The sequence below is a fragment of the Marmota monax genome, unplaced genomic scaffold, assembly GCF_021218885.2.
Source record: "Marmota monax isolate L192 unplaced genomic scaffold, Marmota_monax_Labrador192_F-V1.1 WCK01_AAM20220418_F8-fsc00342, whole genome shotgun sequence".
NCBI lineage: Eukaryota > Metazoa > Chordata > Mammalia > Rodentia > Sciuridae > Marmota > Marmota monax.
In genome coordinates, this window is record NW_026692007.1 from 754,431 (window position 1) to 778,014 (window position 23,584).

Here is a 23,584-nt window from a genome sequence, read left to right on the forward strand (position 1 = left end):
CTGAAGTCACACCTTAAGGTTGCACATGGGGAGATGAGTTCCAGGGCCTTTTCTCTGTAAGGTTCAAGTGCACAGGTGGTTTCATTTCTCAAGAAGAATTTGGCTATAATATGCCTTAGAAAGGGCCCTGAGGAGCAGAAAGTGCCTGTCTAGATAGATTTACCAGTTGAAGGCTCCAGCTCTCTCTTTCTGAGTATTTTCTTAAGTGGCCTCTGTGCTATAGAAGGTGGAAAGTCTCTTCCTAGGCTGGCTCACAGTCCTTTGCCCTCCTCCTTCCAAAAGCCATCTTATTCTCTTTCAGTGAGTCAAATTTGTCAAATCAAATTGTGTTCAGGTAAATTTATCTTTCTTCATGAAGAACTCTGCATTGAAACTTGTTCGAAAAATGAGTTACTCCTTCGACTTCAGTAATCAGTGGATGGTGCCATTCTTGGTGATAGTGAATTGACACTGATCTCTCATCTGCCTTGGCCCCCACATGGCCTGCTGTCCCCATTGGCCCTTCTCAGCTGCACCCCTGATCCCTTCTATCTCTGCAATGTACTTTTCTTTCAAGGTCAGATTTTCCAGTGCGCTACTCCAAAAAGGCAGGACCTCAAGAGGCTCAGTGAATATGCTGTTGTCAGGTAGGAGGCAGAGCGTTGGTGAGGGCAGCTCCATCATTATGTAACCTGCTCAGGAATTCACACAGGCAGAAGCCAAGCAGGAACCTGGCGGGGAGCCATGGGCCTGATTCAGCTTGCCCCCTCTGGGCTTCAGTGTGCAGGTCCAGGGCTTGTAAGCACTTTTCTGTCCGTCATGCTCCATCTTGCTGCCCCTGACTGGGCAAACCGAAGGCCACTTGTATTTTGTCGTCATGGTTGCTGACCTCATGACCTTGCTCCAGTGACCAGGCTTGTAAACACAGGTGAGGCCTCCTCAAGAGGCTGCAGAAACACATAGCACCTCTGTTTGTGTTTCTTATAGCAGGGAAGTTGGAAGCATCCCTCTGAGACTTACCCAGGGGAGAGCTCGGTTGTTGTGTTCATAGCTGTTGTATTTTGTGATACTCTTTCTCCCTCATTACACCAGCACTCTTCTAGCCCTGGGCCAGTTCTTTATCTATTCTGTCAGTTCAACACCATGACTCAGCTGGGTTTTCATTCACAGCCAGTATCCACTCACCTTTCATTGTGTGGAGGTCAAGAATTATAATATTGTAGCCATTTAAAAGCATTTTCAGCTCCAAGGGAGACCACAGTTCCTGTTGGCCTTCCTGGTGTAGGTGATTGATTGATGGTTTATCTATCTTTGACATTCAAATCTGTAGTTATAGCTTATTCCCTGAGGATACAGACTCCTCAAATCTCCCTAAGGCAGTTGCACCAGCAGAGTTGGACAAGAGTGTGACTTTCATTTCTGGTGGGAATGCTTTCAGGGTCCTGCTTTTTTTACTTAGAAGATATAAGGGAAGTTGGATCTGAATAGGCACTGCCCCTCCACAGTGGCTAGGGGCGGGGGCGGGGTAGAAGCTTAAGAGGAAGCAAACCTATTGGCTGTCTGTGAACACGTGACTGATTGATTCCTTCCCTGCATGAGAATTCCACATGCTGCCTTTAGATTTGCTATACTCTCAGGGCAGACAGGTCAAAGCAGGGCTTGGTGCCTAATTATCATTGTGGTAACCTTCAGTTAGAGGATAGGCTTTTTATGTGTGTGTGTGCATGCTGTGCCAGGGATTGAATCCAGGGACATTTAACCACTGAGTCACATCCCCAGCCCTATTTTTTTTTTTAAATTTTAAGACAGGGTCTTACTGAGTTGCTTAGGGCCTCACTAAGTTGCTGAGCCTGGCTTTGAACTTGTGATCCTCCTGCCTCAGCCTCCTGAGCTACTAGGATTACAGGTGTGCACCATTGCACCTGGCTGGGCACAGACATATCTTTTATCTGTTAAGATTAGGCTAAGATTTCCAAATTGCATTGTCAGGCAATAGGAGGGTAATTTGCATGGAGAAATTCTCTTGTAGATAATTACTCATATGGCATTTTTGAGTACCAAGAACCTCTTTCCAGAAACTTATTCCCTTTAAGTCATACATACAGCACCACTTTTGTATCTACAGAGGACTGGTTCCAGGACTCATGTGGTTACCAAACTCTGAGGATGCTCAAGTCCCATACAAAATGATGCAGTACTTGAGTATACTTTAAAGCATCTCTAGATTACTTATAATACCCAATACAAGGTAAATTGTATGTAAATAGTTGTTCTACTGTGTCATTTAGGGATTAATGACAAGGGAAAAATGTCTGAATATTTTCAGTACAGATGTATATTTTTTCCTCAAATATTTTCTGTCTGTGGTTGGTTGAATCTGCGGGTGTGGAACTCACAGAACTCACAGACCTGACTGACTGTACATATAAATGTAATTGATGTCACAGATACTTGGAATTACAGATTGTATTTGTGTAGTGCCCATTTAATCTGTATAACAAAATAAGCCCATGTTACAATATCCATTTGAAAGCCAGAGAATATAAAGTCCACAAAGCCTACAACATGCCCAAGTTCTGAAGGGCTCCCCAGCAAGTTGTCCTGTCAGTATTAGCACCCACATGCTACTCATGTGGGTCTGTCTGTGACAGCATGTTGACAGATGCTTCATGTCACTTGATACAGTGTTGGCCGTTTCTTATTTTATTTCCCGTACCATGAAATCATGATTGCAATTGTTGTTCTAAATTAGATATTTTAAAATACAAAGGCAGAGTATGAACATATTCTAGAAACATTCTAGAGAGATCCAGGTTGATAAAACTACTAAAGCCAGAGGGCTGAAGGGGGAAATTTCAGACTTCAGCCCCTCACTCCAGTCTTTTATAAAGTGCTTGCACTACCTTATATCTTAAAGGGAGGCCTTTGGGACCTATGTCAAACGCAGTGTTGTTCTTTCTGTTAAGTGTTATGAATACAGTTCTGATCTCTGGGCACGGATGCTACAATTATTTATTGACATTAGTAATGCATAAGTACTGGTCCCTCTGGAGGTAATCTTAGAGAGACCATTGAGGTGGTGTCTTAGCTTTTGGCATGTTTCATTCCCAGGTCTGACCTGTTTTGCTGGTGATGGCCACTAGGAACCAGTATTTGGGAAATTCTTCCCTGGATAGGGAAAATAATGCAGTTTCTGCCTTTCCCAAGTTCCTGAGTTGGTCAGGAGGACAGGAGGGGGTGCTGTTGCCTCCCCTGATGGATGAGAAGTTCAGTGTGAAGCAGGGATTATGTAAGATGGGGGGCATTGCCCCAAATACCTATAGAACCCTTTATGTGGTACTCCCGGGAGTCCTGGGCAGCATTTGGGTCTAGGGATAGATCACGTTCCCCTTGTTTTGCCCACGAGTATTTGAGACAGTGTATTGTGGTAATTTAGAATCTTCAAACAGGAGACTCAGAACTGCTGGGGTGAAACCTGTGCCTGGCATTTCCTCCCTTCCTGGCATGTGGAGGGATCTGGGATTCCTGTTTGATGAGTCACAGTGTTTGTGTGTAGCTGCCTATGATGAGCAGGAGTGGGAACTGCAGGCATCCTAGGCTCTGGAGAGGGTGAGCAGGACCAAGAGGTGGGCTCCCAGGAGGCTCAGGGTTGGGACCGGTTATGCAGACTCAGGTGGTGGCTATAGAATGAGTTTGCCTGTAATTCCGAGCAGGTGGAAGAGTAGACAATACCTCCTGAGAAACAAGCTGGGCCACATGGATAGTCCCCATACACAGCTGTGCCTGGAGACCACCCTGGGCCTATATTCACCTGGCTTCACCCACAGGCCACCTATTCTAGGTGACTCCATGCCTGAATGGGCTGGGTGTCCTCCCCTTACTAACTGTTTGCTTCCTGGGATCTTGTTGTTTCTCAAATCTTTCTTCTCCTAATTATTTATAAAATTTGAGAGCAAGGCTGGCTTGAATTGGGGCTCTTTTTCCTTTTTCTGCCCTGGTATCCCCTGATCACTCCCTACTTCCAAGGCAATAAATGGACATAAAGAGAGAGAGAAGCTGTCATCCTTAGAGACCAGTTGGTTGTGGATAGGACCCGGTCTGGCTGGGAGAAGCTCTCTCTTAATCCAGGCCTAAATCATTTGATGGGCAATCATTGTGGTGAGTGTGGGGTGTGAGTGCTCAGAGGAAGGGTGAAGATGCTCCCAGAATATTCTGGAAGGATTACTACAAGAATGGTCTTTGACTGAGCCTTGTTAAGGAGTCAGAGATTCTCAGACCAGGAGGAAGATTCGAGGCCAGTATGCCTTGGCTGAAAAGCCAGTTAAAGTCTTCACATTCCTTCCCAATTCTTATATGCTCGCTGCAAACTCCTCCAGCCAGGTCTCTGTCTGCATCACCCAGATTTACAACATCCCTGGCGGCACCTCATCATGCAAAATATGCTCAGCTTGTATTTGTCAACAGGGAACATCCCCCAAGGTCTTATTTACATTTTTTTTTTCATTTATTTATAGTACTGTTTCCTTGTAGATAGTAGAACGGTAAACAACTTCTGGGTCTGTCCAAGGGGTCACGGTTCCCAGCACCCTGGGCTAAAACTCCTTGGGCTTCCTTTCCTTTAGCTTCTGTGGGATGGTTTCCCTGGTGACAGGATGATGGAATGTTACCTGCACATTCTTCTGTGTCACTGTTCATAATCACATTTCTGTATTACTTGTCATTTGTGTTTGTGAAGCATGTCCTATTTTAAAGCCATTGTTTCCCCCCAAAAAAGTCTCTTTTAGGAAAAGTGGCTGCCCTGGTAGCCAACCCTCTCCCACTCTCAGTTTCCCATGGGATGATGTGCCTTCCCTGAACACTCTGTGATTTGAGAGCCTAGTTTACCCTGAATGCTCTGGACCTTGGCAAGGTAGTCTTGCCCCTGTCATTTGAGTGAAGCATCTCTGCCATCTCCCCACAGCATGTGGCCTAATGTGGCGAGGCCCCTGGTGTAAAGATGGTTTATGATGCTGTGGGCTGTCTTCACCATCTCCCAATAATCCCTCCACTCTGTTTATTGGCATGCCACCCAGGGGGGCTTAATTAGCACCCAAGGGACCTAGTAAATCACAAAATCTATGGCTGGGCATTGCATCCTGAGTTCGGATCATAACAGGGTAATTGTGAAGGTTTCTCCTAAAATGATCACTTATAGGCCATCCAGACATTCAGGCACAGGAAACTAAATGCCACATGTTTTCTCTTTGTCTCTGTCTCTCTATCGTTTTCTGTAAATATCTGTTTCTCTGTCCATCTCCGCCATCTCTCCTCTTTCTCTTGATTTCTCTTCCTCTCTCCCTATAGCTCCTCCCTGCTCTGTAATGCCCAGCTGCTGCCTCTTGGTGAAAACAGAAAGGCCTTAATTCAAAACATAGAGTTTAGATGAAAGAAAAACTTTATCACAATCAGTTGTTAAAATTGAGGATAAAGAGGCCACCAAATTTTATTCTTCAGATGACACATTCTTGTGCCCTGCAATTATTTGGGCGTGGCCTACCTGAGGACTGAAGACCCTGGTGTTTCAGGACTTTGATTCCTTTGAAACAGCACAAGGATCTTGGGAGGTGTCCTAAGGATTCATCACTGCAGCAGCCGCAATGAGACATGCCACCATGGCATCTTCCAACACCCTTGTCCAGGGTCAGAGTTCCAGCCCACGTGGATGTGAACTCTTTGCCACAACAGTTCAGAGGGGCCCATGCCATGCACACCAATGCAGGTGGAGCATCATCCTTGCTAGTTTCATGCTCTTATGCTCAGTAGTCACTTGTTTTTTCTTCCCCTCTGTAACCAGGTGAAATGCTACCACAAGAAGTATCGTTCGGCCACCCGTGATGTCATTTTCCGCCTGCAGTTTCACACTGGGGCTGTGCAGGGCTACGGACTGGTGTTTGGAAAGGAGGATCTGGACAGTGCCTGCAAAGGTGAGATGGAGCTGGTGGCCTCAGAGCATATGGAGGTCACAGGGAATGGAGCAGCTTGCCCTGCTCATGTGGGCATGCATCCTCCTAACCCTCTCCCCAAATTCAGCGTGCTGGCGAAATTTAATTGTTACTGATCTGTGGTAGAAAAGAGTTCAGGGAAATTGGGATGCTGTGTACCGTGAGGTGTTTCCATTGCAGCTCTGATTGGAATACAAGAAGAAAACCATCCTCTGCTTTTGTAGCTCATCAGCTCCAAATGTGTTTTTTCAGATGACCGTTTTCCAGACTATGGGAAGATTGAGTTAGTCTTCTCGGCCACACCTGAGAAGATCCAAGGTGGGTAGCCGGGCAAGATGCTTGGGCAGCAGGAGTACTTGGAAACGTTTGTAATTAAACTTTAAAAAGTAGGATACTGGACAGTGGGGAGGAGGCAGTTCAGAGAGCTTAAGCCTACTTCGGTCAGTAAGAGCCAGAAGTGACATGACTTGCCCAAAACTACTTCACCAAGGAGGGCAGGAACTCTCTAGTGCTCACTGGTGTTCCTGAGGATCCACCCTCCATTTCCTGGGAAATTATGCTAAATATTTACTTTTGTCTTCAACAAACAATGAATATTTTAGAAGAGAATTTTAAGTACGGTAGACGGCAAATATCTAAGTGCAAAACAATTTCTCCTATTTCGTAAAAACATTTTTTAAAAGCAAACCTTCTATCATCAAGATGATAATTGAAAATTCCACTTGCATGAAAGTTTTAATTCCCTTTTAACAACTTGGAAAACAGTCACCTTTTTCTAGGCTCACTGTCACAGATTTAGACAGGAATTATTAAATGCAAGGCTTGTGTGTTAAAATTCCTCTTGGCATTCTTAGAATGACTAAAGACAGGAATATGGACTTACGAGCCAAGAGCCTCAAAGTCATCCTTTCTGAGACTGAATGCCACCCAAAGGCACCCCTGTGTCTCCACCAAGGGCTTCTTGTTGCAAAGTGGTGCTCAGAGACCAGAGTCTGGCACAGTACACGAATGACCGATGTTCACCTTGCCTTTCCACTGAGAGATTTTAGCTGTTGTTCAGTTTGTTAACAATTGTGCCTGCATCTCTGATTAGTGCCATGCATGATTGGAGAGGGACTGTGAACACAGAGCTTCACTTTCATGCTCAAATCCGGCAGCTCAGCTACCCTCATCCCTCAGGGTCAGGTGAATGACAGAAGTACTGGGCTTTGTTGGGACTAACGTCCTGCTGTGCCCCTACAGGCTGTGAGCATCTGCACAATGACCACGGAGTGATTGTGGACTACAACACGGCAGACCCATTGATCCGCTGGGACTCCTACGAGAACCTGAGTGCAGATGGAGAAGGTGCGTGCTGTTAGCTCCCGTGTATGGCTGAGAGGGAGGCGCAGAGAAGACAGCCTTCCTACAGTTAGCTCAGAAAAACTTTGCTGTCTGCTCAGAAGATGAAAATCTCCCCATATTTCCAGAAACCCAGAAGCTGTGCCTTGTGTGTGATGCAGTCCCCCCGACTCCCCAGTATCAGGGATTGAACCCAGCTGTGCTTAACTACGGAGCCACATCCCCAGTCCTTTTATTTTGTATTTTATTTAGAAACAGGGTCTCCTGAGTTGCTTAGCACCTCGCTAAGTGTCTGAGGCTGGGCCTGAACTCATGATCCCCCTGCCTCAGACTCCTGAGTGGCTGGGATTACAGGCATGCACCACTGTGCTCGGTGTTCATGAGGATCAGGTTTGGTGAAATTAGGTAATGGTGGTTACTGTGTGCCTCCTTGCCTGATGTTTGTATGTGTGTGTGTGTGTGTGTGTATGTGTGTGTGTGTTTCTGTCTTCTCTCCCTTCCTGAGTGTGGGGAATGCCAAGCAATGGTCACAAACAGTTGTCCTCCTGTTGTGTGGCCCTGCGAGTGACAGACTTTTGGAGTTTATTTCTGTTTTCTTGTTATATAGGTGTTCATGGCTGTATCATTGTAATGTCAATTGTTGTAGGTCTGCCTCACCTACATTGCTCTCTGTTCATCCATGGAACATTATAATGTGGGTCACAAGTAACCCGTGAAGCAGGAAAGGAATGAAAGGACAGCTGCCTGCTGGGGTGACTGAAAGAAGCAAGTAGGGGTGGATTTCAAAGAAGACGACTCAGGGCTCCTTCTGTCATTCTGGTCTTTCATCTTTCTCAGCCACTGACTGAGAATCAGTCCTGTTTTGGGGAAGGACATTATTTCTTCTTTTCTTTTCTTTTTTTTTTTTTTTGGTTCAAATTAGTTGTATCCAGATGTTCAGTATTTAAAAGCCAGTGTTGGCAATAGCACCAGTGTTGTACTCTTGTGCATTGCTTAACTTTCAGTGACTCAGGAAGGTGGTATCTCTGCCCAGTGCCTGGGGCACCTATCATATGTTCCTGGGCATCACAGGACACTACTTTGCTTGTGCTGGCCAAATGTGTGCCCTTCCTAGACTATGTGGGGTGACATTTCAACAAAAGGAATTATTACAATGCCAAATACACCTGGACTAAAGGAGGTACCCAGAGATGGAGAGCGAATTCTGAGGGCATTAAAACTCAGGTGAAGTTTGGGGGTTCAGCAGGCAGATGTTGTAGAAGAGGCCAGCCTTTCAGTATAAAGTATATAGAAAGTTCTTTCCTGGTACAAAGCATTCAGAACCCAGTTCTTTTTTTTTTTTTTTCGTTTTTTCTTTTTTATTGGTTGTTCAAAACATTACAAAGCTCTTGACATATCATATTTCATACATTAGATTCAAGTGGGTTATGAGCTCCCATTTTTACCCCAAATACAGATTGCAGAATCACATCGGTTACACATCCACATTTTTACATAATGCCATATTAGTGACTGTTGTATTCTGCTGCCTTTCCTATCCTCTATTATCCCCCCTCCCCTCCCATCCCATCTTCTCTCTCTACCCCATCTACTGTAATTCATTTCTCTCCTTGTTTTTTTTTTTTCCCATTCCCCTCATAAACTCTTATATGTAATTTTGTGTAACAATGAGGGTCTCCTTCCATTTCCATGCAATTTCCCTTTTCTCTCCCTTTCCCTCCCACCTCATGTCTCTGTTTAATGTTAATCTTTTCCTCCTGCTCTTCCTCCCTGCTCTGTTCTTAGTTGCTCTCATTATATCAAAGAAGACATTTGGCAGTTGTTTTTTAGGTAATGGCTAGCTTCACTTAGCATAATCTGCTCTAGTGCCATCCATTTCCCTGCAAATTCCATGATTTTGTCATTTTTTAGTGCTGTGTAATACTCCATTGTGTATAAATGCCACATTTTTTTTATCCATTCGTCTATTGAAGGGCATCTAGGTTGGTTCCACAGTCTTGCTATTGTGAATTGTGCTGCTATGAACATCGATGTGGCAGTATCCCTGTAGTACGCTCTTTTAAGGTCTTCAGGGAATAGTCCGCGAAGGGCAATAGCTGGGTCAAATGGTGGTTCCATTCCCAGCTTTCCCAGGAATCTCCATACTACTTTCCAGATTGGCTGCACCAATTTGCAGTCCCACCAGCAATGTACAAGAGTACCCTTTTCCCCACATCCTCGCCAGCACTTGTTGTTGTTTGACTTCATAATGGCTGCCAATCTTACTGGAGTGAGATGGTATCTTAGGGTGGTTTTGATTTGCATTTCTCTGACTGCTAGAGATGGTGAGCATTTTTTCATGTACTTGTTGATTGATTATATGTCCTCCTCTGAGAAGTGTCTGTTCAGGTCCTTGGCCCATTTGTTGATTGGGTTATTTGTTTTCTTATTGCTTAATTTTTTGAGTTCTTTGTATACTCTGGATATTAGGGCTCTATCTGAGGTATGAGGAATAAAAATTTGTTCCCATGATGTAGGCTCCCTATTTACCTCTCTTATTGTTTCTCTTGCTGAGAAAAAACTTTTAGTTTAAGTAAGTCCCATTTGTTGATTCTTGTTATTAACTCTTGTGCTATGGGTGTCCTGTTAAGGAATTTGGAGCCCGACCCCACAATATGTAGATCGGAGCCAACTTTTTCTTCTATCAGGCGCAGAGTCTCTGATTTGATATCAAGCTCCTTGATCCATTTTGAGTTAACTTTTGTGCATGGCGAGAGAAAGGGATTCAGTTTCATTTTGTTGCATATGGATTTCCAGTTTTCCCAGCACCATTTGTTGAAGATGCTATCCTTCCTACATTGCATGCTTTTAGCCCCTTTATCAAATATAAGATAGTTGTAACTTTGTGGATTAGTCTCTGTGTCCTCTATTCTGTACCATTGGTCCACCCGCCTGTTTTGGTACCAGTACCATGCTGTTTTTGTTACTATTGCTCTGTAATATAGTTTGAAATCTGGTATCGCTATACCGCCTGATTCACACTTCCTGCTTAGCATTGTTTTTGCTATTCTGGGTCTTTTATTTTTCCATATGAATTTCATGATTGCTTTCTCTATTTCTACAAGAAATGCCGTTGGGATTTTGATTGGCATTGCATTAAACCTATAGAGAACTTTTGGTAATATCGCCATTTTGATGATGTTAGTTCTGCCTATCCATGAACAGGGTATATTTTTCCATCTTCTAAGATCTTCTCTATTTTTCTCTTTAGGGTTCTGTAGTTTTCATTGTATAAATCTTTCATGATATCAACATATTAAAACAATTACACCTAAAAACTTTTGGAAAAAAGATCCATAGTGTATATAGGAATCATAAAGACTTTCAGGCAGATCTCTGTCACCTTTTCCCAAACTGGATTATCAATTTTTTTGTGGGGGGTGTCAGGGATTGAATCCAGGGATGCCTAACCCCTGAGCCACATCCCCAGCCCTTTTTACATTTTATTTTGAGACAGGATCTTACTAAGTTGCTTCAGGCCTTGCTAAATCGCTGAGGCTAGTTTTGAACTTGTGATCCTCCTGCCTCTGCCTCCCCAGCTTCTGGGATTACAGGAGGGCACCGCTGCGCCTGACTTGGATTATCAAATTTTTGACAGCGGAGCTCTTTTCCAGTGGCCTCGTTAACATGAAGTATAACTCCTGTCTGTCGATTACACTGTGCTCTCTTGTATTGGAGGGGAGAACATAAGGTGGCGACTGAAGAAGTGAGTAAATAGCCCAAGGTAAGAAGAGGAAGGGACAATTTGGAGAACTAGTCGGTGACACTGAGGTTGGCTGACTCAGAATCCTAAACCGGGCTCAGAAGGGTGGGTCTGAATACTGCATCACAACTGGCCAGCAGGCCACATGATGAGGCTATGAATGTGTGGTGTGGGAAGTCCACCAAAATGTAGGACATGGCCAGGATCTGCCTGCAGGAGTTGTGCATGTGGGACTCTCAACATGAGAGTTCCCTTGTTGCTGAGGGCTGTGTGAGCGTGGAGGGGCAGTGACCATGAGATGGGGACTTCTGAAGTTGTAGGTCCCGGGTAGATGATCTCTGTGCTCATGTTCTAAGAGGAGAGTGGTGAGAAGTCCAGTGTGTGGTGTGGCCCACCTGGGCCCAGCATGAGCCAGGTCTGCTGCTCAGGAGAGCTCCATGTTTGCTACTCCACAGGCACCCAGCCCCTGTCCCTTTAGCCACCTTGGAGCTAACGGGGCCCCAGGGCCACATAGCACAGAAGTAGTGAAGGATCCACACTGGTATTATGTGGATAAAGAAAGCAGCTGCGTGTTCATCACCCCTCAGGGGTTATGTGAGAGTTTGCAGAAAATGTACAGAAATGCACATGCACACACACATGTGTGCATAAATCTTGTGGTGTTCGGCTTTTTAACAGTTTATAATGAGCAAAGGTTTATTGTAGTTCACTGTTTCCAAAGTTTCAGTCCATAGTTGCTTGGACCTATTGTCTCCTAGCTTGTGGGGAGGCAGAATCTCATCACATCAGGGAGTATATGGTGGAGGAGACTGCTCACTTAATAAGAGGTAGCCAGGAAGCAAAGAGGGAGAGAGGAAGGGGCTACGGTCCCAACATCCCCTTGAAGGATACACCCAGTGACCTAACTTCCTTCCACTAGGTCCCACCTCCCAGAGTTTCACCACCTCCCAATAGTTCTACTCTCTTCACCACATGGGCCTTTGGGAGACATTCCAGATGGAAATGATAGCAGATATGTCAATTACAAAGGACTTCCTGTTATAACTAACTAAAGGACTCAGAGAAGCTGAGAGAGCAGAGTTCCATACTAAACACTCATGACCAGAGGAAACATCTTCCCGTCTCTTCCAAGGGAACCACCTCTTGACTGGATCCTGTTTCAGTCTGTGAACTAACTTTGCGGTGTGAGCATACCTTGTCGCATCACTTAAGGTGTTCTGAGAAATGCGTCCTTAGGCAGTTTCCAAGATGGAAGACTTGTGTTGTCCTCCATATATATATTATATCTATATATATATATATATATATAGATATAATGTCATAGAGTGTACTTATACAAACCCAGATGGCTACAGTATGACTAAGTGACAAAATCTTATGGAACCGCTGACATATGTGGTCCACTAGTGACCAGGACATTGTTATGTGGCACATGACTGCGGTCCAGAGGGCTGCTGACGAACGTGTTATATGAGATTGCTAAGCCTCCCAGTCTTGTGGGTTCTCCTGGGTCAGTGCTAGCCTTGCTCACCCATCCTGTCTCTTTTGGTACTTCTACTGCTCATTCTCAAGGTTCCCAATTATTGTCCTGGGACTCTGAACCCTTGGAACTGAGGTGTCAGTTTTTTTGGCTATGCTTCAGGAAATCAGGGGTGGGGAGGAATTGGATGGAGTGAGTTATAAGCTTTTCTTAAATCAATTAGTGCTTGTTATTAGTATTTTTTGAAAATTCAGACAATTGAAAAGAAAGAAGTACAGATAACCCTGTGTTCCTATTAAGAGGTGCAGCACTTGTCCAGTATACTTGAAGCATGATTTCTAAATGTTCTGCAAATGTTTCACCACGAGACCAACCCCAGGGTGTTTTATAACCTGAATTTATTTTATTTTATTTTTTAGATACTGGGGATTGAATCCAGGGGGACTCTACCACTGAGCTACATTGCCAGACCTTTTTCTATTTTTAATTTTGAGACAAGGTCTTGCTAACTTGCCTAGATTGGCTTTGAACTTGCCATCCTCCTGCCTTAGCCTCTGGAGTCTCTGGGATTATAGATAGGCACCACAACACCTGACGAACCTGAATTTTTTCTTAACCCAGTTTCCTGAGCATGTGTGGGCATCTTTTAATACTTTCCCTCTGCCCTGCGCATGGACTGTATTGTGTTTTATTAGAGGGGTTGGCATAGGGCATCTGATCTTATTGCTGTTCTGTGGGGTTTGTGCTTTCATTGTTAACTCAAAGCCGAGGCCACCACAACAGCCCTGCCACCAAAGCTCTGCAGAACTCCGAGGTATGGGCTTTCCAGCTTTGGGTCTTCCTGCACAGTTGTCCTCCAGAAAGCTTTCTCTGGAAAGATGGAAGATTTGAGTTATCCTCCTTATCCCCAGTTCTCCAGCCTGCCACAGCACCTCTCAGGTATGGAGGTGGCCTTCTCTGTCTCATTTCACAGGTGAGGTCCCAGATTTGGGCACCTGGACAAAGCTCCAGCCCTGGCAGGCAGAAAACAGAGTCTCAACTGCATTGCTTGCCAGAGCCTAAAACCTGTGCAGCATTAGTTCTCAGAGCTGTGTGGAGCTTTGAAGAGTAAAAGAAGGTTTGGCAGCCTCTAAAACGTTTTCGTTTAGCTGTAAAATGATGTATTATAGCACTCTTTTCTACCCCCACCCCTTCCTCTAGCCCCTGCTGGTTTAAAAAAAAAAAAAAAAACAGAAAATGTTGATTTAAGCAGCATTTATCTCCAGAAACCCTTGCCGCCTTGGAATGGGGCCCTCTGCAGATGCCTTCGACGGGGGCCCTTGTTAGGAAAGCACTGCCTTTTATGTCAGCCGGATGCTCTGCCCTTTACACTAAGAAAGGGAGCCTTGAATCTGTTTCAGTGTGGGCAAGTGATCACAGACATTCTGTCTTCACTATGGAGAGCACACGTGGTCGTGGTCACTCCCGTCTTTGCGAATCTGTAGCCTTGGTGGGCAGTGGCCTGCTCTTTTTTGCAAGTCATGGTGCCAAGTCAGCATTTCCCAGGGCTCTCGCCTCCCCTAAATGAGGGGAGAACATCTCAGGGCTCACAGTGTGGCAGCCTGGCACTGTTGTCTTATTTGATCCTCAAGAGGAACCTGTGAGCCCACTTTGGATATGAAGGGAGCTATCCCAAGAGAAATGGAAAGCGAGGAGCTATGGGGGGAAGAGGGGTCTGCAGCCTCCAGGTTCCCTGCTGTTGGTGATGACAGGTGCCATCGCATAGTAGATTGTCTTGTGTGTGAGATCACACGCAGCAGAGCTCTGATAGTGCCTTTCCTCATTTGGAACTGTGAGTGTGCTGGGTGTCACTAGATGTCACACCTTGTCACACAGAGAATGGGGTTTCCTATCTTGGCAGGATATGGCTATTGTGTTAGAGTCAGATTTGCTGTCACAGGCTGAGGAAATGCCACACAGCAGCTCATCTCACTGAACTTGGAATGTTGCCAACAGGCAAACAGTGGGCAAGATGAATCCTGATCTCCCCCCAGTGTGTCCCCCCGCCTCTATGGTGCAGAGTGATGAAGCCCCATGCCCCACTCTGTCCCTATATGTGGGACATGCTGTTTGGGGTCATTGTCCCCATGTTTCTGTCTCTCTTCTTATCTGGCCTGTTCTTTTCTTTCTTTTTCTTTTTCTCACCTTAACACTGGGTTCAGCCTGGCTCTCTGCAAAGTTCTCAGCACCTCTTGTTGATAGACCCCTGTAGAATGTCTCATCTCTCATGAGGCATGTCTTTGGCATTGGTGCCACTGTCCACACTTCCATATGGAACTTCTCTGCTAGTTCAGAAGAGCCACATGCTCACCTGGGTGTGGTGGTGCATAGCTGTGATACCAGCGATTCGGGAAGCTGATCCAGAAGGACCTCAAGTTCATAGACAGCCTCAGCAACTTAGTGAAGCCCTAAACAACTTAGTGAGACCCTGTCTCAAAAAATAAAATGGCTAGGGATGTAACTCAGTGGTAAAACACCTCTGGATTCAACCCCCAGTACCAAAAAGGAAAAAAAGAATAGCAATGTGCTCATTCAGTTTCCACATCTGCAAAATGGAAAATAACCTTCTTTAATTAGGTGATCCTAAAGACATCTCCTCCAACTCTGAGCTTTTTATTATCGTATGTGCATTTTGTCTTTTTTATGTATCAACATGAAAACATGTTATATATAGTCATTCTTCAGTTTCCGTTAGGAATTCCTTTCAGAATACCCCAGGATATCAAACTGTGCAGATGCTTAAGTCCCTTATTATCAAATGGCAGTGTTTGCATATAACCTATTCTTGTACTCCCATATACTTTAAATCATCTCTAGATTTCTTATGATACCTAATGCAATATAAATATTAAATATGTAATTATTGTGCAGTATTGTCTAGAAATAATGACAAGAAAAATGTCAAAATGTTCAATATAGAATATTTTTTAAAAAGCATTTTGATCCATAATTGGTTGAATTTAAGGATGAAGAAACTGAGATATGGAAGGCTGACTGTACATTGTATATCCATCAGCATTCCCCATAGGATGCATCAAAGCTGTTATTAGCATATGTCATGAATTAAGAAAGAATGGAAGAACATCTACTCTACCTATACAATTTGGTAAAATTCACAGATGATCTTGGCAGACAGGAAGCATAGACAGAATGCAAAAGGGGGCATGCCTAGCCAAGGGCAGGGCAGGAGTAAGCAGGCATCTTTACCCAGAAGGAGTGCTTCAGATCTAACTGGAGCTAGACATGTGTTCAAGGAAGCTGCAGCACTGGATTCATGGATGGTCAAGAAGTGTCATTGTGTTGAGCCCATCTCCTGGCAGTGAGGTGCCCAGGAGCCATAGGGCTGGATGATCCAGAGGCTATTACAGAACCAGAGGATGTCCTGCAGGCATCAAGAGTCTGAAGAGCAGGGAAGGTAGTGAAGGGATTTCTGGAATGCTCCAGCTGAGAACCAAGCCAGATCTGAACTTGGAGCAGCTCTGGGGTGAAGTGACAGCTTCAGATACTTGGGAGTTGGATGAATAAAGCTTTGCACAGATCCAGAGAAAGGGCAAGGGTCAAGGAAACTTCAGGAATGGCTGAAGGTTGGACATGAGGTTTTCTGGGCTGCTTCCTTGCCCTTGGTTTCTTGTCTTGACCTAGGACTTTCTGGCTAAACCTCTTGCCAGTACAAGGTGAGCAAAGTGAGGGTCCCAAGCAGCCCAAGGTTTGGGCTCTGCCACTTTAAGTGGATACCTTTATGAACATTCCTAGTGATCAGACTTGGCTTCCCAGACAACCACAATTGTTTCAGAGATCCCACAGCAGCTGCTGGAGCAGACAGTCTACGGGTATTCAGGTTTCCCCACACCCTTCACAATAAGGTAAAGTCCTGAACTGCACCTTCCCCTAGGACTCTCTGCCAAACTCTCAATAATGGCTGATTAGAACAAGTTAGATCAAGAAGCACTGGCCACGGTGTGTACAGAGTTGGCCATGGACGTGCCCTGTCAAGTTGCAACCAAGTTGCCATCTTGAAAGTGGATTTGAAAGCTGTTGTTCCCAGAAATTGTTTTTAGATTTTTCAAAAGCAAAACAAGTATTGACAACTCACTGGGAGGAAGGGGCTGCTGGAATCTGTGACAGATACACCTCACACTGTGACTCCCTTAACCTGCTTGGGATCACACAGTTCCTCTCGTCCATACCTTGGTCCTCACTGGTAAGATGAGATACTGCTACCTGCATGTGCAGAGTATATGTCTTCTTTATGTGGTATTTGGCCACTTGTGAATGTTTGACTGTATCACACACAGGAAAATTTCTCTGGATCTTTCCCCTGTTGACCTAAATAACAATCAGAGAGATTGTCCAAAGAATATAGAATTGCAACGAGAATAAGTGTGCCGTAGTAAACAATGAGTATATTCAGAGAGGAAGGGAAAATTTTGGAAACCAAAAATGAGGTGGATCACGTGAAATATTTTGAGGCCAAAATACTTGGCCATAATGATTGATAATTGACAGTTGCTGGGCAGATGTTCTTATAGAAAGGACTTTTTGTAGAAAGTAGTAGTGACCTCTGTATAAGGTTGTAGCTGGCAGTTTTTATTTATTTTGTCATCATTGCTATCAGAATCATGCATGAGTTCATAACCTCCCAGCTTTATTTATTTTTGTTAGGATTTTCACAAGTGATTCCATTTGGATTCTGACAATTTTTACACCCCCAGCCAAGCTTTTCTAAGTGTTATTTGCTTAGGCATGAGAGGAAAAGCAGCCCTCACGAGGGACCTTTGGCTAGGATAAGTGATGAAGGACCAGATGGGAGCTCTGGGTCTCAGAAAACTCCCTTCCTTTCTTCTCCTCTCTTGATGGTAAATCAAGGATGTAAGCCTCTGGCCTCTTCGTACAAAAGATCCTTTTGCAGTTATCCAGTGACTCAAGCACTGAGTCCTGCTGAATATCACCTGATCGGGGATATGAGGCATAATGTGGTCGGGCAGGTAGGAGTGAGGGTTGTGGCTCCTTCTGTGCCATATAACCTTTACATTGAGAGCCATAATCTAGTCCTGGGAGTGTTAACTTTTTAAAATGGACAGGACCAGTCAGAGAGTGAATCTGATACTGGGACAAAGGAGTGGTGCCAGGCTCTGAGCTGGCATATGATTAAGGGTCTGTTACTTTGCCAACCTAAGTGGTGTCAGAAAAATATCCTGAAAAAATATGTCATCCTGTACTGGTCGCATTCAGTTAGCCCATGTGAGTCCCCAGTGATGACTCCTAGAGTCATGTAAGTTCACCTGTGTGAATGAGGTGCTACTTTGACACTTGGCTCCCAGCCCATGCACAAACCCCATCATCCCGGGACCCTCTCAGGTGCCCCAACTAGGATCCCTGCATAGTGTTTCCTGTGTGTGTAGCAGGGACTGGCAGGTATGTGGTTTGTCTGTATCACTGTAGTGTCTGTGTCTTTGAGTCTAGTAAGCCATGTATCTTTATTCTTCTCTCACTTTCCTCTGTGGATTTATGATCAGTATCTCCAGCGCTCTTTGATGACTGCACCAACAATGCTCGGTGACTCACACTTCTGCCCTATGTTCCTTCCCCAGAGCTGCAGATCTTTGGACTCTAATATACACCCTGGGGAACTAGCAGCTTAGTTTTTCTGCTGGTGGGTTTGCTGAAATGTGAACTTGGAAGTGGATCCCACCACTCTGTGCCTCTGGGTCCCTGATCACATTCCACTTGAACTGCAGACTGCATGTGACAATCCTAGCAGTGTGAGGGTTTGTGTTTGCCTTCTTCTTTAAAGCTTTATCTGATGCCCGTTAGCCAAGGCCCTCTTCTGAGTGTGCTCTTTTGCTGTCCTGGCATGGATTGGTAGGAGATGGCTATATGAGGACACTATGCCACACCTGCTGAGATTCTGTCTGTGTCTTCTGTGGGGAGAGCCTCTCTCTTCATTTCCAGAAAGAGGCAAGGTTGCAATTTCATTTCCCCTTTGCAGAGCCTGCAAGTACATTTCTCATTCTGCCAAGTCCAACTCTAAATATTTGATAAAAGAAACCTAAAGCATGACAAAGGAAGGGGCTGGGACTACAGAAAACTGGGGCCTGTTTTCCTCATATGCCTAATAAGCTCGTGTGTCCCCCAACACCCTGGAGCATCCTCATATCCACCTTTGGCTGGAAGCATGGAAGACTCCATGCTTGCTATTTCTGTCTTTTCTTTTTTTTTAAAAAAAATATTTTATTATTGTTTAGCTTTTAGGTGGACACAATATCTTTATTTTATGTGGTGCTGAGGATCAAACCCAGTGCCTCACGCATGCCAGGCGAGTGTGCTCTATCTTTTTCAGGCTTAAAAAAAATGCCTGAGGAGGCTATTTATTATTTAGGTATTGGGGATTGAATCCAGGAGTGCTTACCCATATCCCCAGCCCTTTTTATTTTGAGACAGGTTCTTACCAAATTGCTTAGGGCCTCCCTAAGTTACTGAGGCTGGCTTTTAACTTGTTATCCATCTGCCTCAGTCTCTGGAGATGCTGGGATTACAGGTGTGAGCCACCAGGCCTTTCACATCATGCATATGTAACTGTATCATATACTCCTCTCTTTAGAAAGTGCTGCAAAGTAGAGAGGAGTCAGGGCCCCTAAGTGGAGGGGAAGTTGGCCAATGCATTAAGGGCAAAGGGAAGTGTTTGTATTAAAAAGGATCAGTGGGATAATCTCTTTGACTTGCATCCTTTGTCTCTTCAGGGACAGGCATCCCATACCCAGAGGCGCACACTCAGCCCTGCCACTCCAGCCCATGCAGGCTGTCTAGACCAAGGAGACACCATCTACATGCATGTTCCTTTAAGGAAATGGTTCTCCTGATATTTATGGTGGTACTCTCTTGGCTTCATGATATTTTGGAGGGTCAATAGCTTTCAAACTCTTATTTCTGCAGCCAGAAAGGATTCCAAGTTGGTGCTCAAGGAACAGCCCTATTCTCTCCCCATCTGAAACCCTGCCCAGCCACTATCCCCATCTTTACATCAGACTGCACATAAAGCCTTGTTTGAAGCTCAAGTTTAGCTGAAAGTTAGAAACCACTGCCCCGTGTGGTTGTTCCTGGAACCATGGGAAGTTAAAAATTGTTTTAAGTTTTCACAAAATCTCTGATGTTAAACATACACAAGTCCATATAGCCTCACATACTCTCCTTAGGTCCAAGGATAGTTTTATTCCTGTTCAGCACAGATTGTAGAGCACTTTTTGTAAAGCAGTCAGCTATTTCTTGAAGATCAGGGTCATTTTAACGGCAGTGTGTGGCATCATGTAAGAGAAGTGAACTTCAAAGGATCTTTAGACCTACTTAGTTTATTGTGTGAAGGGGAACAACTTTGGTTCCCCGTGTGGATAAAAGCTATATCTGTCCACTGTGGGCCTTTTTCCCTGTGGCTACTGTACTGGGTGGAAGATGCATGTTGGGCAGAGAAAAGTTACAGACTCTTCTGGTGTGCTACTCTGTCATGCAGTATTCTAGAATATTGTTCTTGGTGGATGAGGCCTGGCATGAATGCTCATGAGCCAGATTAGGACTCCAGGGGTGAGGGGTGTGATTAGGCCTTATCAGGGAGAGGATGCTGATGTCAGGGACAGAAGAGGGTGAGCACCTGGTGATGGAGACAAGCAGTTGCTCTGGCTGGATTTGGGAGCTGAGATTTAAATGATGAGGACCCGAGTGATGGACGAGAAGCATAGGAAAAGCTGTTGGTTGCGAGGGATGGGAAAGTAGGTCTCAAGTATAGAGAAGGGTATCCTGGGAAACCCCTGAGAAACCCCATGCATGTCCTGCTTGTTTGCTGGACTCCAGATAGAGTGGACACTTGTTTGTAGGAAGCTTCTGCCACATACCAGGAGCCAGGGGCCAGGGGCTCCTGGTATGTGGAAGAAGCTTTCTACAACCAAGTTTTTCACAGGGACGGTGTGCCCTGTGATACTTGGTTTTGGGAACTTCCTTATGGAAAACTGAAATTCAGGATTCATGGAGGTAACATTTTGTGGAAAATCACACTGTGGAAACTCAATACAGTTTTTTTTTTTTAATTCAATGAGCAGTGAATTAATTATTACCTGGGATTTATTTTCAATGCAGTTAACCAATGGTTTGGGCAATATTAATATTTGGGGTTGACTATGGGGACTTTGCTTAGATTTCAATATCCATCCTTAGCCACTGGACTAGGAATGGATACTGAGTGTGAGATGCTGTTGGGATCTTGACTGAGATGAGGCAAAATAAGTTAGCACCAAGAGTTATGTGCAATAGTTATGGCCAATGTGGGTCATTTTCTTTACTGAGTGGGGGGCCAGAGACTATGAGAAAATCTTCTTTTCTCAATATTGGGGTCCATTCTTCATTGTTGTACATGTGTAATGTCATATTCTCTCTCTCTCTCTCTCTCTCTCTCTCTCTCTCTCTTTCTCTTTTGGGGGGGTACCAAGAATTGAATTCAGGGGCACTTGACCACTGAGCCACATCCACAGCCCTCTTGTATTTTATTTGGAGACAGCGTCTTACTGAGTTGCTTAGTGCCTTGCTGTTGCTGAGGCTGGCTTTGAACTCAGGATCCTCCTGTCTCAACCTCCCTAGCTGCTGGGATTACAGGCATGGACCACCACACCCTGCTCATTCTCTCTTTAATCACAAGTCAGAGGACTTGGGCAGGTCACCTTGGGGAGCAAAGTCAAAGTGGCCACCTTCTGGGGAATGCATGAGAGAAAACAAGAGGTGGTTTGGGGTTGTCTCCAGACCCCTGGGGCACGGTCCTCCTCCCTCCTTCCTTCTCACTGAGCATTGAGAATGCTGGGTGCTATAGATACAGCGCTGGATGGGATAGATGCTCATAGCTCTGTGCCAAAGCCAGAACAGGACAGTAGCTACTGGCTGTTGTCATCAGAGCTCACCATTGTTGGGTGCTGGTGATGAGCCTCAGTTCTGAGCATGATTTGTGTTAATAGTTAATCCTGACCACAACCTAGGGAGAAAGATGACTTGGTACATCCTTAGAATGGTCCTGGCCAACTAGCTGTGCTTCTCCCCCTAGTACATGCAGGTTAGCATGGGCAGGGATTGGTCAGATGGATGCATCAGGGCAGGTGGACTTGGTGTCTGGTGCAGGAGTATGGATACAGAAGGGGAGGGAGAACTGGAAGGAATTACAGGCTATGATCTCTCCGATGACAGTTGGGGTTGCTGGGTAGATAGTGTGGTATGTCCAGGGATGCTTCAGACCTGACAAGTTAGGGCTTCTTATGATTTTAAGAGGCTTCTTATGATTGGAAGAGGAAGGCAGCCATGCCCCATGGGTATAGATGGGTCATGGAAGGAAGCACAGTGGATCCGTGTTGCACTTGGTGTGAACTTGATGCTGAAGTAAAACATGCATCAGTTCTGACCCTATCTTGCTGAGGTGTACACGGAGAAGAGCTGGAAACACTCAGAGCTCTGGTGGCCATGTGGGATGGTAGAGGCCAGCTATCATGTCAGAAGAGCTCAAGGTTTTTGAAGTACAGTAGCAAGTCAAGAATATGTCATAAGAAATGTTAAAGTCAAACTGAAGAAAGTCCTCTGAAGTCTGGAGGATTAAGGCCAGGAACCCAATCAGATGTTGGTTTTCTCTGGAGAAGCCGTAGAAATGCTTATAATGGTGAGCCTGGGTCAAAGCTGTTGGTAGATCTGGGGACAGGTGGGAATGGGGAATGCTGACCACCAGGGCTGAGGGAAGACACAAGTTTCCAGGGAGAACTGAGTTCTGGGTAGATGTATTCCAATGCAGGGCAGCTGTGGGGGTGCCAAGGCCCCTGGGAGACCTGGGTCTGCCCAAGTAGGTGGGAGTGGGCCTGACATTAGAGTAGGATCCTGGGGCTCAGTAAGGAGGGTTGTCAACTTGGGAGGATGAGCCAGTAGAGAAAAAGTTCAGAGAGGAGCATGCAGAGGGACAGTGAGGAAATTGGAGAGTCAGGAGACCAGAAGGACCTCAGTGTTTTCAAAGTGAGTAGTAATGTGTGTTAAAATCAGAACTGTCTCCCAGAAGATATAATAATTTAGAAACCACTTCCATTTTTTTCCCCCATTCTCTTGAAGAAGGACTTTCCAGGAGACCTTGCACAACCCCTCTGCATGCAGTCTAAGGAAGCTACACAATGATCTTTACAGTGGGCAGTTTTCTTTTCACTTGGAACCCTGCATACAAAGGTGATCTGACTGCAACATCGGTCACCCCTTGGCACCAGCTCAGTTCTATTGCCAGTGCTCAGCTGAGAGTGCCTTCTCCTTCTTTGGATGTTGTGTGCCCTAGATTCTGTGCAGAAATCCCTTGTCTACTTCAGAGTTAGAGCTGTGGCTATGTCTCCCCCAACCCTGGATGCTTTCCTTTAAATCTGTGTGTGTGTGTGTGTGTGTGTGTGCACATGTGTGTGCATGCGCACACGCACGCACACATGCATTTGAGACTGATTATCATTGTTTTCTAAATGTGCCTTTGCTACCATGTGGCTCTTAGCCTTAGGATAGTCTTCCTTGTGATTTACTTTTTTATTAAGATCAAATCCATGTAACATAAATTCACCATTTAAATTATTTTAGTGATATTTTGCACATTCACAAGGTTGTGCAAAGTCACCAGTATCTAGTTTCTGATCATTTCCATCACCCCAGAATGAAGCCCTGTGCCATTAGCAGTCACTTCCTATTCCGCCCTTGCCCAGACCCTGGCAACCATTAATCTACTTTCTTTGCCTAAGGGTTTTCCTATTCTGGACATTTCTTATAAATGGAATCATGCAGTGCATGGTGGTTTGTGATGCGTTTCTTGAACTTGGTTTAAGATTTCAAGGTTCACAGAGGTTGTACTTCCTTCCTTTTTGTGGTTGGAACAAATTGTGATTATTCATGTATCTATTGCTAATGGGCATTTTGGTTATTGCTACTTTTTGGCTAATATGACTAATATTACTTCAAACATTGTTTTATGTGTGTTGACCTTAGGCT

At 44.9% G+C, this 23,584-nt stretch overlaps 1 protein-coding gene across 8 annotated transcripts in view; it reads left to right on the top strand.

The window, feature by feature from the left end:
• The window catches only part of Tns3 (tensin 3), a 270,335-nt gene that overhangs the window by 152,814 nt on the left and 93,937 nt on the right, over nt 1-23,584 (top strand). For all 8 annotated transcript variants that reach the window (XM_046451661.1, XM_046451611.2, XM_058582006.1 and 5 more), the window contains 3 exons: nt 5,813-5,942; nt 6,213-6,278; nt 7,203-7,307. In XM_046451661.1, the coding sequence (XP_046307617.1) occupies nt 5,813-5,942; nt 6,213-6,278; nt 7,203-7,307 (301 nt within the window). The remainder of the gene's footprint in view (nt 1-5,812; nt 5,943-6,212; nt 6,279-7,202; nt 7,308-23,584) is intronic.